General features: G+C 44.5%; 1 protein-coding gene across 3 annotated transcripts in view; it reads right to left on the bottom strand.

Moving 5' to 3' along the window:
* Positions 1-14,116, bottom strand: part of LOC126996748 (uncharacterized protein KIAA0825 homolog) — a 52,087-nt gene that overhangs the window by 30,443 nt on the left and 7,528 nt on the right. For all 3 annotated transcript variants that reach the window (XR_007751450.1, XM_050857579.1, XM_050857580.1), the window contains exons 3-4: positions 12,721-12,827; positions 1,879-2,094 (exon numbers count right to left, since the gene is read on the bottom strand). Coding sequence is in view for 2 of the 3 variants with exons in the window: in XM_050857579.1 (XP_050713536.1) it covers positions 1,879-2,094; positions 12,721-12,827 (323 nt within the window). In the remaining variant the exon portion in view is untranslated. The remainder of the gene's footprint in view (positions 1-1,878; positions 2,095-12,720; positions 12,828-14,116) is intronic.

Below are 14,116 nucleotides of genomic sequence, written 5' to 3'. Positions count from 1 at the left end.
ATTTCGTCACCAGTCCAGTTCGTCACATACCCGGTTCGCCAACAAAAACATTTCGTCACCAGTCCAGTTCGTCACATACCTGGTTCACCAACAAAAAACCCATTTCGTCACCAAAGCACTCCAATTCGTCACCAATGTGAAATCCGTTTTGTCATCACAAATTTGAACAGGGTGATTTTCTCATTCAACTCTGAATCTAATGAAACTGTCAATGAGCGTTTCTTATCGAATAACTCAATCACTTGATCGAAACCATTGACAGTTCTCAATAGCCAAACATTCACCTCAGGATGACATACTATAGTGGAGCTTGTCACCCTTGTTCAGGCTGTCGAAACGAAGTGCGATTACGTCAGCAGGCTCTACTGTGTGATAAATGTCATCGGTGGAGACACTGAGTGTGTGGTACGAATGTGACTCAGGGGATGTACAGGTGTGAATACAAAAATAATGAGTAGTACGGTATTGAAGAAGTAATAATGGATTTTGAAGTAGCAATGTAGAATAGAGAAGTGTATCCATTGGTTCATTTTTTTCACTGGGCACAAGCCATCTGGCGGAAGGTGCAACAGGTTGGCCTGGTGACTGAATATATAGAGCAAGGACCAGTATACGATTTTGTACATCAGCTCCTTGCTCTTCCCTACCTGCCGTAACGACATATCCGACCAGCCTTTGAAGAACTCCAGGAAAAATCACAGTAAAGTGAACCTACAAGAAAATTAACAGATTATATAAGGCAAACATGGCCTGATAACACCGTCTGGTCAGTGTGCAACTGGTGTGTGTTCCGACAAGTCTGTCTCTGGAAGTTGTGGGATGCATACAAGGAAAAATCCATCACCACTACTAAATTTCTGAGAAGCTGTCAGTGTCTTCTTCCAAGTCTAATATATGATTAACAATTGATTTCCGCATGTCCTCACTACAATTGTGGAAGCTCCCCACCAAAATATTTATATTGCTACCTTTTAAATTTTTGTTGTTGTTGCTATTGTTTTGCAACAACGCAATTACTGTATGTATGTACCTTTTGATCTATTTCTATGGCAATGTAAAAAGAAGTGTGGGTTTTTATTTTCACATACAGACAATGGTCACGTCACACTCTGAACAGTTTTTTGTGTTTACTTCATTCCTATTTGTTTTTTATTTATTAATTTTATTTACCTTTTTTTGGCCGGCATATTCATATGAAAAAAAGTCATGAAGATTCTTAAACGGGAGGAAAAGCGTGGTGACGAAACGGATGAAAACACAGGTGACGGAGCGGGTGTAAATAGTATTGATGGAACGGTTTGGTGGCGAAATGGGTGTACCCCATCTCACTGACCTTCTATTCTTTGCCACTCAAACCATATTCTTTCCACGGGAGGAGCAAATACCTAGCTTTTGTGTGTGTGTGTGTGTGTGTGTGTGTGTGTGTGTGTGTGTGTGTGTGTGTGTGTGTGTGTGTGTGTGTGTGTGTGTTCTTTTACACTCATAAGAGCATAAGAACATAAGGAATCTGCAAGAGGCCAGTTGGTCTATACAAGGCAGCTCCTGTAAGCCTAACCCCACCTCGCCTCACTATCCATGAACCTGTCCAACCTCTTCTTGAATGTATCTTTGGTTGCTACGGTAAAAAATAAAAAGAGGAGGTTACTAAGAATTCATGAAGAGTGTATGAGGGAAGGATTGAGGGAGGGGGTGTCAGGGGAGGACCACCGGTGAAGCGGATCAATAGGGTGAGTGAGTACTGGAGCGAGAGTTGGAAGCAGCAGGATTGAGTGTGCTGCGAGGGAGTGCCAGAACAGGGAGAGATGGAGACACTTCTGCAGCGGCCAGGGAGGGAGCAGGGCGTCGGAGATATAGATACACAGATAGATAAGAGCTCACCCTTGCCAGGTTCTCAATGGGCGCACACTTTATGGCGGCCACCTTGAGCAGCAGGTCGGCGCGGCGGTGGATGGGCAGCGCCACGGACTCATGGATGCGCACGCTGAACAGCATGACGGGGGAGGCTACCAGGGAGGGCAGGAAGGCCGCCACAATGGTCAGGATGGCGATGACGTCCGCGCTGTACTGGGGCAGCCGCACGTCACTCGCCTCAATCTGGGGAACATCGCCTCCTCTGGGTTATCTGTTATAGTCCAGCTCACTAATGCAAGAGTTGGCCAGTATCTTCACTCTTTCATCCTTTTCACGGTACATTCACAAACAGTCTTCCATCTACTGTATTTTATCCTTCCAATGACTTAAACTAATGAAAGAGTTGAGCAGTATGTATTCTCTTTAAACTGTCCAACTTCCTGATGCAAGAGTTGGCCAGTATCTTCACTCTTTCATCCTATTTACTGGTACATTCAGTCTTCCTTATACTGTATTTTATCCTTCCAATGACCTAAACTAATGTAAGAGTTAACCAACATCTTCATTCTTTCATCCCTGTGCTGTCCAATTCCCTGATGCAAGAGTTAACCAATATCTTCACTCTTTCATCCTTTTCACTGCTAAACTCATGAATAGTCTGTATGTTAATCTTTAAATGACCTAAACTAATACTAATACCTTCCTGCTTCTCATCCCTGTGCAGTCCAATTTCCTGATGCAATAGTTAACCAGTATCTTCATTCTTTCATCCCTGTGCTGTCCAATTTCCTGATGCAGGAGTTAACCAGCATCTTAATTCTTTCATCCCTGTTCTGTCCTATTTCCTGATGCAAGAGTTAACCAGCATCTTCATTCTTTCATTCCTGTGCTGTTCAATTTCCTGATGCAAGAGTTAACCAGCATCTTAATTCTTTCATCCCTGTGCTGTCCAATTTCCTGATGCAAGAGTTAACCACCATCTTCATTCTTTCATCCCTGTGCTGTCCAATTTCCTGATGCAAGAGTTAACCAGTATCTTCATTCTTTCATCCCTGTGCTGTCCAATTTCCTGATGCAAGAGTTAACCAGCATCTTCATTCTTTCATCCCTGTGCTGTCCAGTTCCCTGATGCAAGAGTTAACCAATATCTTCACTCTTTCATCCTTTTCACTGCTAAACTCATGAATAGTCTGTATGTTAATCTTTAAATGACCTAAACTTTTTTTTTTTTTTTTTTTTTTACAGCAAAGGAGACAGCTCAAGGGCACAAAAAAGTAAACATTAATAAAAAAAGCCCGCTACTCGCTGCTCCTAAAAAGAATCCAAAGAGGTGGCCGAAAGATAGGTCAGCTTCGGGAGGAGAGGTGTCCTGATACCCTCCTCTTGAAAGAGCTCAAGTCGTAGGCAGGAGGAAATACAGATGAAGGAAGATTGTTCCAGAGTTTACCAGCGTGAGGGATGAAAGAGTGAAGATGCTGGTTAAATCTTGCATAAGGGGTTTGGACAGTATAGGGATGAGCATGAGTAGAAAGTCGAGTGCAGCGGGGCCGCGGGAGGAGGGGAGGCATGCACTTAGCAAGTTCAGAAGAGCAGTCAGCGTGAAAATGTCGGTCGAAGATAGAAAGAGATGGAACACTTCGGCGGAATATAAGAGGTAGAAGACTATCAGTACGAGGAGGAGAGCTGATGAGACGAAGAGCCTTTGCCTCCACTCTGTCCAGAAGAGCTGTGTGAGTGGAGCCCCCCCACACATGAGATGCATACTCCATACGAGGGCGGACAAGGCCCCTGTATATGGACAGCAACTGTGCAGGGGAGAAGAACTGGCGGAGACGGTACAGAACGCCCAGCCTCGAGGAAGCTGATTTAGTAAGAGATGAGATATGAAGTTTCCAGTTGAGATTTTGAGTTAAGGATAGACCGCGGATGTTTAGTGTTGAGGAAGGTGATAGCTGGGTGTTGTCAAAGAATAGGGGATAGTTGTTTGGAAGATTGTGTCGAGTGGATAGGTGGAGAAACTGTGTTTTTGAGGCGTTGAAGGACACCAGGTTCTTCTTGCCCCAATCGGAAATAATAGTAAGGTCTGAGGCTAAGCGTTCTGCAGCCTCCAGCCTTGAGTCGTTAAGTTCCTGAAGGGTGGGTCTTCTATTAAAAGAAGTTGAATAATGCAGAGTGGAATCATCGGCGTAGGAATGGATAGGACAGTTCGTTTTGGAAAGAAGATCATCAATGAACAACAGAAAAGAGGGAGATAGGACAGAAACCTGTGGGACACCACTGTTAATAGATTTAGGGGAAGAACAGTGACCGTCTACCACGGCAGAAATAGAACGGTCAGAAAGGAAACTGGAGATAAAGGTACAGAGAGAAGGATAGAAACCGTAGGAGGGTAGTTTTGAAAGCAAAGATTTGTGTCAGACCCTATCAAAAGCTTTTGATATGTCCAGCGCAATAGCAAAAGTTTCACCGAAACGGCTAAGAGAGGATGACCAAGAGTCAGTTAAGAAGGCTAGGAGATCACCAGTAGAACGCCCCTTGCGGAACCCATACTGGCGATCAGATAGAAGGTCAGAAGTGGAAAGGTGCTTTTGAATCTTCCGGTTAAGGATTGATTCAAAAGCTTTACATAGACAAGAAAGTAAAGCAATAGGACGGTAGTTTGAGGGATTGGAGCGGTCACCCTTCTTAGGTACAGGCTGTATGAAGGCATACTTCCAGCTAACTAATACTAATACCTTCCTGCTTTCATCCCTGTGCAGTCCAATTTCCTGATGCAATAGTTAACCAGTATCTTTGCTCTTTCATCCCTGTGCTGTCCGATTTCCTGACGCAAGAGTTAACCAGTATCTCCACTCTTTCAACCCTGTTCTGTCCTATTTCCTGATGCAAGAGTTAACCAGTATCTCCACTCTTTCATCCCTGTTCTGTCCAATTTCCTGATGCAAGAGTTAACCAGTATCTCCACTCTTTCATCCTTGTTCTGTCCAATTTCCTGATGCAAGAATTCAGCAGTATCTTCACTCTTTCATCCCTGTTCTGTCCAATTTCCTGATACAAGAGTTAACCAGTATCTCCACTCTTTCATCCCTGTGCTGTCCAGTTTCCTGATGCAAGAGTTAACCAGTATCTCCACTCTGTCATCCTTGTTCTGTCCAATTTCCTGATGCAAGAATTCAGCAGTATCTCCACTCTTTCATCCCTGTGCTGTCCAGTTTCCTGATGCAAGAGTTAACCAGTATCTCCACTCTGTCATCCTTGTTCTGTCCAATTTCCTGATGCAAGAATTCAGCAGTATCTCCACTCTTTCATCCTGTTCTGTCCAATTTCCTGATGCAAGAGTTAACCAGTATCTCCACTCTTTCATCCCTGTTCTGTCCAATTTCCTGATGCAAGAGTTCAGCAGTATCTCCACTCTTTCATCCCTGTTCTGTCCTATTTCCTGATGCAAGAGTTCAGCAGTATCTCCACTCGTTTCCTGACCCTCCCACTCGTTTCCTGACCCTCCTCACTCGTTTCCTGACCCTCCTCACTCGTTTCCTGACCCTCCTAGGCTAAGGTCACGACCCCCGCTCGCTCCGGCTAGAGTGTTAACCGTGATACAGTGATTCAGTGTTAACCGTGATCCCTTGATTTAGTGTTAACCGTGATACAGTGTTAACCGCTATTCCGTGTTTCAGTGTTAACCGTGATTCAGTGATTCAGTGTTAACCGCTATTCCGTGTTTCAGTGTTAACCGTGATACAGTGATTCAGTGTTAACCGCTATTCCGTGTTTCAGTGTTAACCGTGATACAGTGATTTAGTGTTAACCGCTATTCCGTGTTTCAGTGTTAACCGTGATTCAGTGATTTAGTGTTAACCGTGATCCCTTGATTTAGTGTTAACCGTGATACAGTGTTAACCGCTATTCCGTGTTTCAGTGTTAACCGTGATACAGTGATTCAGTGTTAACCGCTATTCCGTGTTTCAGTGTTAACCGTGATACAGTGATTTAGTGTTAACCGCTATTCCGTGTTTCAGTGTTAACCGTGATTCAGTGATTTAGTGTTAACCGCTATTCCGTGTTTCAGTGTTAACCGTGATTCAGTGATTCAGTGTTAACCGCTATTCCGTGTTTCAGTGTTAACCGTGATTCAGTGATTCAGTGTTAACCGCTATTCCGTGTTTCAGTGTTGACCGTGATTCAGTGATTCAGTGTTAACCGCTATTCCGTGTTTCAGTGTTAACCGTGATACAGTGATTCAGTGTTAACCGCTATTCCGTGTTTCAGTGTTAACCGTGATACAGTGATTCAGTGTTGACCGCTATTCCGTGTTTCAGTGTTAACCGTGATTCAGTGATTTAGTGCTGACCGTGATCCCTTGATTTAGTGTTAACCGCTATTCCGTGAGTCAGTGTTAATCGCGACTCTGTGATTCGGTGTTAACCGCGATACCGTGATTCAGTGTTAACCGTGATTCCGTAATTCAGTGCTCATCGTGATTCCTCAATTTACTGTTAACCGCGATTCCGTGAATTAGTGTTCACCAAGTGTGTTGTGCAATCTTTATACGCCATCGAGGACTTTAACTGTAGTTGATATTACTTGAAGAGGTTGGACATCGCTCATCGGTAACTTCATCGTCGCTTCACTGCCTAGCAGACATCACAGACGCTGTGGAACGCTAAGTGTCATAATTCTACTGCTTCCCGTACCTGTCACAGGGTAACAAAGTAAAGTATTTCAACAACAGCACACACATTGTTTAAACATAAACCCGAGTGATACATTTACACACTTATTATAGCGAGTATTTTATTTATTTTATTACTATAGTAAACGGTCAGATCACAACTCACTGTATTTTCTTGTTCATTACCAATCGTTCCTGAACCCCGCCCTATTTATTTCCAGGGTATAATTACTCCGGTACCGCCCGTTAAGTCTGAAATTTTCCGGGATTAGTGAGGTCGGCTAATCTTTTCACCGCACTCCTCACTAAGACAGTCAGGTGTTCACACACAAGACCCAGGTGTTCACACACCGCCCATATCCCACAGCCACCGAGGGCTTAACGAAGGAAACCACCGGCACTCCTTAAATAATCCTAATCAACACAGGTATTTCTAATTCTATTTTAATCACCTTCCCTACTCCTCCTTCTCCGCCCAAACCCATATTTCCTCCTCCGCCTCCTCCTTTAACCATTTCCTCCTCCTCTAACTATTTCCTCCTCCTCCTCCTCCTTTGTGCTCCTTTGTGTTCCTTTAACTAAATAAGCCTCTCTACCGTCCAACTAATTACCCCCGCGGGACTCGACCCGACCCTACCTAACTCCTTCCAGGTGTTCAGTTGAGCTCCTTCCTGGTATTCAGCAAGCCACCCACGCGGTTTCTAAATATATCATAACTAAAGTTTCTTGCTACAGAAAAAAGAAAAGAAAAAAGGAATTGTAACCATGCCCAAATATTTCACTTGGTAATTGTTCGCAGAAATTTGCCACGATCCACTTTCAACTCAGCGAGTCTAAATGTAAATATTGTGTCTTGGACTCGCGTATCCAAGCACTTAGCTCGATTAACGATGAGTTGAAACGCTCAAACGTTCTGATATGGGAAGTTGTGACGTCATTCCCCGCCCTTCCTACTCCAGCTTCCTCCACCTCAAACTCATATTCTGACGTTCTGACCCAATTACATACCTCCTCCTCCTCTGCCTCGCCTGAACCCGCCTCCATCCTTACTATTCCTTCCGCCCCATCCACCTCCCTTGCTACCTCATCCACTCCCACTCCCTCTTCTCCCTCCACTACCCTTGACTCCTCCCCTATCCTCATCACCACTCCATCTTCCCCTTCCACCTCCAACACGATCTCCTCTGCCTCGCCTCAACCACCCCACTCCTCTGCAACGCTGGAACCCGCCGCCACCCCTACCATTCCTTCTATCCCATCCACCTCCCTTGCTACCTCATCAACTCCCACTCCCTCTTCTCCCTCCAACACCCTTGACTCCTCCCCTATCCTCATCACCACTCCATCTTCCCCTTCCACCTTCAACACGATCTCCTCTGCCACGCCTGAGCCCGCCGCCACCCTTACCATTCATTCTACTCCATCCACCTCCCTTCCTACCCCATCCACCTCCATCCACAGTACCACTCCCCTTTCTCCCGCTCTCCCTTCCTCTCCCTCCAACACCCTTGACTCCTCCCCTATCCTCATCACCACTCCATCCTCCACTTCCATCTCCAACACGAACTCAACCTCCGCCTCCTCCTCCACTTCTGATACCACATCTCCCTCCACCCACACCTCACCCTCCACCCTTCCCCAATCACCCACTACTATCACCACCACCACTTCCAAACCCACCTTAGCCCGAGCTCCCTCTTGTACCTCGCGCCCTTCCAGAAGAAATCACAAGACCATTCTACCAGCTGTCACTTGTACGAACCAGACGCTGTTTCCTGGTATGGGCAAACTAACTACTAGAGTCAATTTAGTTGGAGACAGTGTGGTGAGAGGCCAACTTACGGAGTTTTGCGGACGGAATACGTTGACACGGCAGCGTTTCTGTATCCCCGGAGCCAAACTGGACGATATTGAATCAGCTGTCGATGCAGTTTCAGTAAATGCGAAGGACGACACAGTGTATCTGATCCATGGGAACCAACGACCTTCAGTCAACTCAAATTCAGGACCTGTTAGCAAAATACCGTCAAGTCATTCGGAAATACAAGACCAAGTCCCTCACATCATCGTCTCTGGAATTCTACCGAGAGTCAATACGTTCGCCGGATACAACAACAGTAAAGCGACGGCGTCAACACTAGTCTAAAGCAGTTATGTAACGATGAAGGCGAGGGTTCATGAACGCATGGCATCACTTCAACCAGCGCCCAGATTTGTTTTGGGAGGACGGACTCCACTTGAACGAGGTTGGTTCGTAGCGGCTAGGAAGGCTCCTGAACGATGCAGTTGAAAGCTTCTCGAAAAGCTATTCAAAAACTGGAGGCGAGGGCAAAGGCAACCCTTGATCAACTGAACCGTAGCGTCGATGCGTCATGCAAGAAACTGTGTAACCAACGACGCCACCGACAAGCGAACTAAATCAACACGACGCTGCCAAACCAGTAGTCACATTTCCATTTTGTACACAAATGCACGCAGTCTATTACCCAAAAGGACGAAATTAGGGCGTATATTGCAACTGAGAAACCAGATGTGGTAGCCATCACAGAGACTTGGGCCAACTCTGCACATCTAGTATCTGAACTGTCATTTCGGTACGAAAACTTCCAAAAAAATCGAATGCACAAGAAAGGAGGAGGAGTAATTTGCTACGTAAAAAGTACGCTCCCTGCCATAAAAATAGACAAACAGGATGCAGAGAATTACGACTCCGTCTATGTGGAAATAACTGCGAATAATAAGAAACTAACACTTGCGACCGTATACAGGCCTCCAAAACAACAGGCAGCCGATGACACTGCCCTGTACGAAGAGCTTCACTCTTTAACACAAAGTAAAGAAGCAATAATAATTGGGGACTTTAATTGCCCTAACATTGACTGGGGACAATTGACTGGAGATCAAGAGGGTAACAGGCTTATAGAAATGGTGGAGGATTCGTTCCTCACTCAAGTTGTAACTCAACCAACAAGAGAAAACAATCTGCTGGATCTGGTATTAGTAAGCGACCCGACCTCATTCGCGACTGTGAAGTTGGTGAAAAATTAACGGTTGCGATCACCACTTAATCCGTTTCAATGTCAACATAAGTCACAAACTCGTAGACAATCCGTCAGTGATACCAGACTACAAAAAAGCAAATTTCAACCTAGCCCGTGAGCTGCTTCCCTCTGCGACCTGGGACCAACTTCACCTAACCGACAATACAATCGACAACGTGTGGAACAACTTCAAAGATAAGCTTTTGGGAGTAGAAAAGGCTACAGTGCCGACGAAACCCAGGCGAGTAAATGGTGCCGTAGATCCACCGTGGATGACCAGAGAAATAAAAAGGGCGGTAAACTTAAAAAAGGAATTATAACCTAATGAAAGAGAATGACACGGCGAAGCCCGTTCTCAGTACCACAACAGCCTCAGAGCTTGTCGCACCCTTATTCGAGTAGTAAACGCAACTTCGAAAAACAAATAGCAGCGTGACATCAAGACAAACTCAAAAAATTCTTCACATACATCAGATCGAAAAAGAAAGTAAAATCCAATATTGGTCCCCTGACAGACGAGACTGGAGCTGCAACTCAGGACAGTAAACAGATGGCCAGAATCCTCAACAGTAACCGCATCCGTATTCACAGTCGAAAACATCGAAACCATGCCCGAGAACCCTGACCCGCCGAGGGAATCACGCCTGAAAATTGACTCAATATGCGACCAAGAAGTGAAAGAGTATTTGGATAAACTCGACACAAACAAGTCAACAGGACCTGACGGTTTGTCCCCTTGGTTATTAAAAGAGCTTAAACAACAAATACTTCAGCCACTCACTAACATATTCAACCAGTCTGTTCAATTGAAAAGGTCCCGGAAGACTGGAAGATGGCGAACGTAACACCAATTTTCAAAAAGGAGACAAAAGCGTTGCATTAAACTACAGGCCCATAAGTTTGACATCAGTGGCAGGAAAAATACTCGAAAAGATTATTAGAGACAAACTTGTTAAGTTTCTAGAAGACAATAATGTAATCTCCGACACCCAGCATGGCTTCAGAAACAAGCGCTCCTGCCTAACGAATTTATTAGACTTCTTCCAAGGTATATATAAGAACTGGGATGCCCACATCCCCAGTGATGTTATATACCTGGACTTTCAGAAAGCCTTCGACAAAGTACCGCACTAGAGACTCCTTAAGAAACTGCACTCGGCGGGCATTGGAGCCAATCTGATCGCGTGGATAAGAGATTGGCTCACCGACAGAAAACAACGAGTACTACTCAACGGACAGCCTTCCGATTGGCTTCCAGTCACTAGTGGAGTGCCTCAAGGGTCAGTGCTGGGACCCATTCTCTTCATCATATATATCAACGACCTCGAAGCAGGACTGAAATCCACAATATCGAAATTTGCTGATGACACTAAGGTGGGGAAAGGCCTCACAAAGACCGACTGCGAAATCATTCAGAAAGACCTCAATCACATTATCGAATGGTCGGAAAAATGGCAAATGTCTTTAATGTTGACAAATGCAAAGTCATGCACATTGGGTCCAGAAATAGTAACCACACATACATCATGAATGGGAGACCTCTGCAAGCGATGCAGGAGGAAAAGGATCTTGGAGTCACTATCAGCAGTGACCTGAAACACGCGAATCACTGTAAAAAGCATACAACAAAGCCAACACTATGCTCGGGTTCATAGCGAGGAACTTCGAGTGTAAAACGCCAGACGTGATGCTATCCTTGTATAATTCCATGGTAAGACCGCACCTCGGTATGCAGTACAGTTCTGGTCTCCTAATTACAGAAAGGACATTGATTTACTGGAAAGGATTCAGCGACGCGCCACGAAAATGATACCAACCTTAAGGGCTCAACCGTACGAGGAACGACTCAAGCGACTCAATCTCTTTACATTAGAGAAAAGACGCCTACGAGGAGATATGATTCAAGTCTTCAAGTATCTGAAAAAATTCAATAACGTCGATTACTCCAATTTCTTTGAATTGCAAACCAACCTAAGAACTAGAAATAACGGTTTACCCATTCAGTCTAAGCGATGTAACACAGACATCGGAAGGAGTTTCTTTTCAAACCGAGTCATCCGTCACTGGAACAATCTTCCTTCAGAAGTAGTAAATGCGAATACTATCAACTCCTTCAAATATAGAATCGACCGTCACTTCGCTGCGTCGGGAGTAAACTGAATATTGAGTTGCTTTCATCTGCTCCTCAATATCGAGGTGCTTTCATCTACTCCTCAATGTCGAGGTGCTTTCATCTGCTCCCCAGGCCCCAGGCTGTCGAGCAGATTAAATCACCAAAGCGGGCAACCTCGTAATGAGCCAATAGGCTTTCTGTTGCCTGCGTTTCCATGTTTCCATGTTTCCACTCTTTCATCCCTGTTCTGTCCTATTTCCTGATGCAAGAGTTAACCAGTATCTTCACTCTTTCATCCCTGTTCTGTCCAGTTTCCTGATGCAAGAGTTAACCAGTATCTTCACTCTTTCATCCCTGTTCTGTCCTATTTCCTGATGCAAGAGTTAACCAGTATCTCCACTCTTTCATCCCTGTTCTGTCCTATTTCCTGATGCAAGAGTTAACCAGTATCTCCACTCTTTCATCCTTGTTCTGTCCAATTTCCTGATGCAAGAGTTAACCAGTATCTCCACTCTTTCATCCTTGTTCTGTCCAATTTCCTGATGCAAGAGTTAACCAGTATCTCCACTCTTTCATCCTTGTTCTGTCCAATTTCCTGATGCAAGAGTTAACTCATGAACAATCTTCCTTCTGCTGTATCTTATAATTTCATTGACTTAAACTAATACAAGAGTTAACCAGTGTCCTCGTTCTTTCATCCTTGTGCTGTCCAACTTCCTAATGCAAGAGTTAACCAGTATATCCACTCTTTCATCCTCTTCACTGCTAAGCCCATGAACAGTCTTCCTGCTACTGTATTTTATTCTTCCAATGACTTAAACTAATACAAGAGTTAACCAGTGTCCTCCTTCTTCCATCCCTGTGCTGTCCTATTTCCTGATGCAAGAGTTAACCAGTATCTCCACTCTTTCATCCCTGTGCTGTCCAATTCCCTGATGCAAGAGCTAACCAGTATCTCCACTCTTTCATCCCTGTGCTGTCCAATTCCTTGATGCAAGAGTTCAGCCGTATCTCCACTCTTTCAGGGCAGCTCGGGGCCTCACCTGTGCATATCTGGTGACCATGAGGCTGAGGGTGTCGGTGAAGATGCTGGCCAGGATGCTCTCACTGATGCGCGGTGATGTGTAGCGCCACAGATCATTCCTCAGCCCTGCCAAAGAACGCAACAGAGGTAAGGACAGGTTCACTACTCCACTGTTTTGTTGTGTCACTATAGAACACAGGCATGTTTGATAATGTGTCTTTCATGTGTTGTTGGTATGTGTTCACCCTACAAAGCCTGCCTAAGAATGTGACACTGGAGGTTAAAACAGGTTCACTACTCCACTGTTTTGTTGTGTCACTATAGAACACAGGCCTCTATAATAATGTGTCTTTCATGTGTTGTTGGTATGTGTTCACCCTACAAAGCCTGCCAAAGAACATGACACTGGAGTTAAGGACAGGTTCACTACTCCACTGTTTTGTTGTGTCACTATAGAACACAGGCCTCTATAATAATGTGTCTTTCATGTGTTGTTGGTATGTGTTCACCCTACAAAGCCTGCCTAAGAATGTGACACTGGAGTTAAGGACAGGTTCACTACTCCACTGTTTTGTTGTGTCACTATAGAACACAGGCATGTTTGATAATGTGTCTTTCATGTGTTGTAGTTATGTGTTCACCCTACAAAGCCTGCCAAAGAACATGACACTGGAGGTTAAAACAGGTTCATTACTCCACTGTTTTGTTGTGTCACTATAGAACACAGGCATGTTTGATAATGTGTCTTTCATGTGTTGTTGGTATGTGTTCACCCTACAAAGCCTGCCAAAGAACATGACACTGGAGGTTAAAACAGGTTCATTACTCCACTGTTTTGTTGTGTCACTATAGAACACAGGCATGTTTGATAATGTGTCTTTCATGTGTTGTTGGTATGTGTTCACCTACAAAGCCTGCCAAAGAACATGACACTGGAGGTTAAAACAGGTTCATTACTCCACTGTTTTGTTGTGTCACTATAGAACACAGGCATGTTTGATAATGTGTCTTTCATGTGTTGTTGGTATGTGTTCACCCTACAAAGCCTGCCTAAGAACATGACACTGGAGGTTAAAACAGGTTCACTACTCCACTGTTATGATACTGTGTCACTCTACAGAACACAGCCCTCTATAATAATGTGTCTTTCATGTGTTGTTGGTATGTGTTCACCCTACAAAGCCTGCCTAAGAACATATCTGAGGTTAAAACAGGTTCATTACTCCACTGTTATGAGCAGGAGAACAATTTGTGAACTATATATATATAATCAAAAACACACAAATATGGTACAGATTCAGCCATGGGGAGCACAGAGAACACAACTTAATTATGTTGTATTCTGGAAGGTAAGATTCTGGACTTCACGAGGAAAAGGAAACGTCAAGACTCATGGAAACACTGCGCCAAGAGGG

This window comes from Eriocheir sinensis, chromosome 11 (genome assembly GCF_024679095.1).
Source record: "Eriocheir sinensis breed Jianghai 21 chromosome 11, ASM2467909v1, whole genome shotgun sequence".
Taxonomy (NCBI): Eukaryota; Metazoa; Arthropoda; class Malacostraca; order Decapoda; family Varunidae; genus Eriocheir; species Eriocheir sinensis.
Note: the sequence above shows the minus strand (reverse complement) of the source record. Positions and strands in the feature narration are given on the sequence as shown.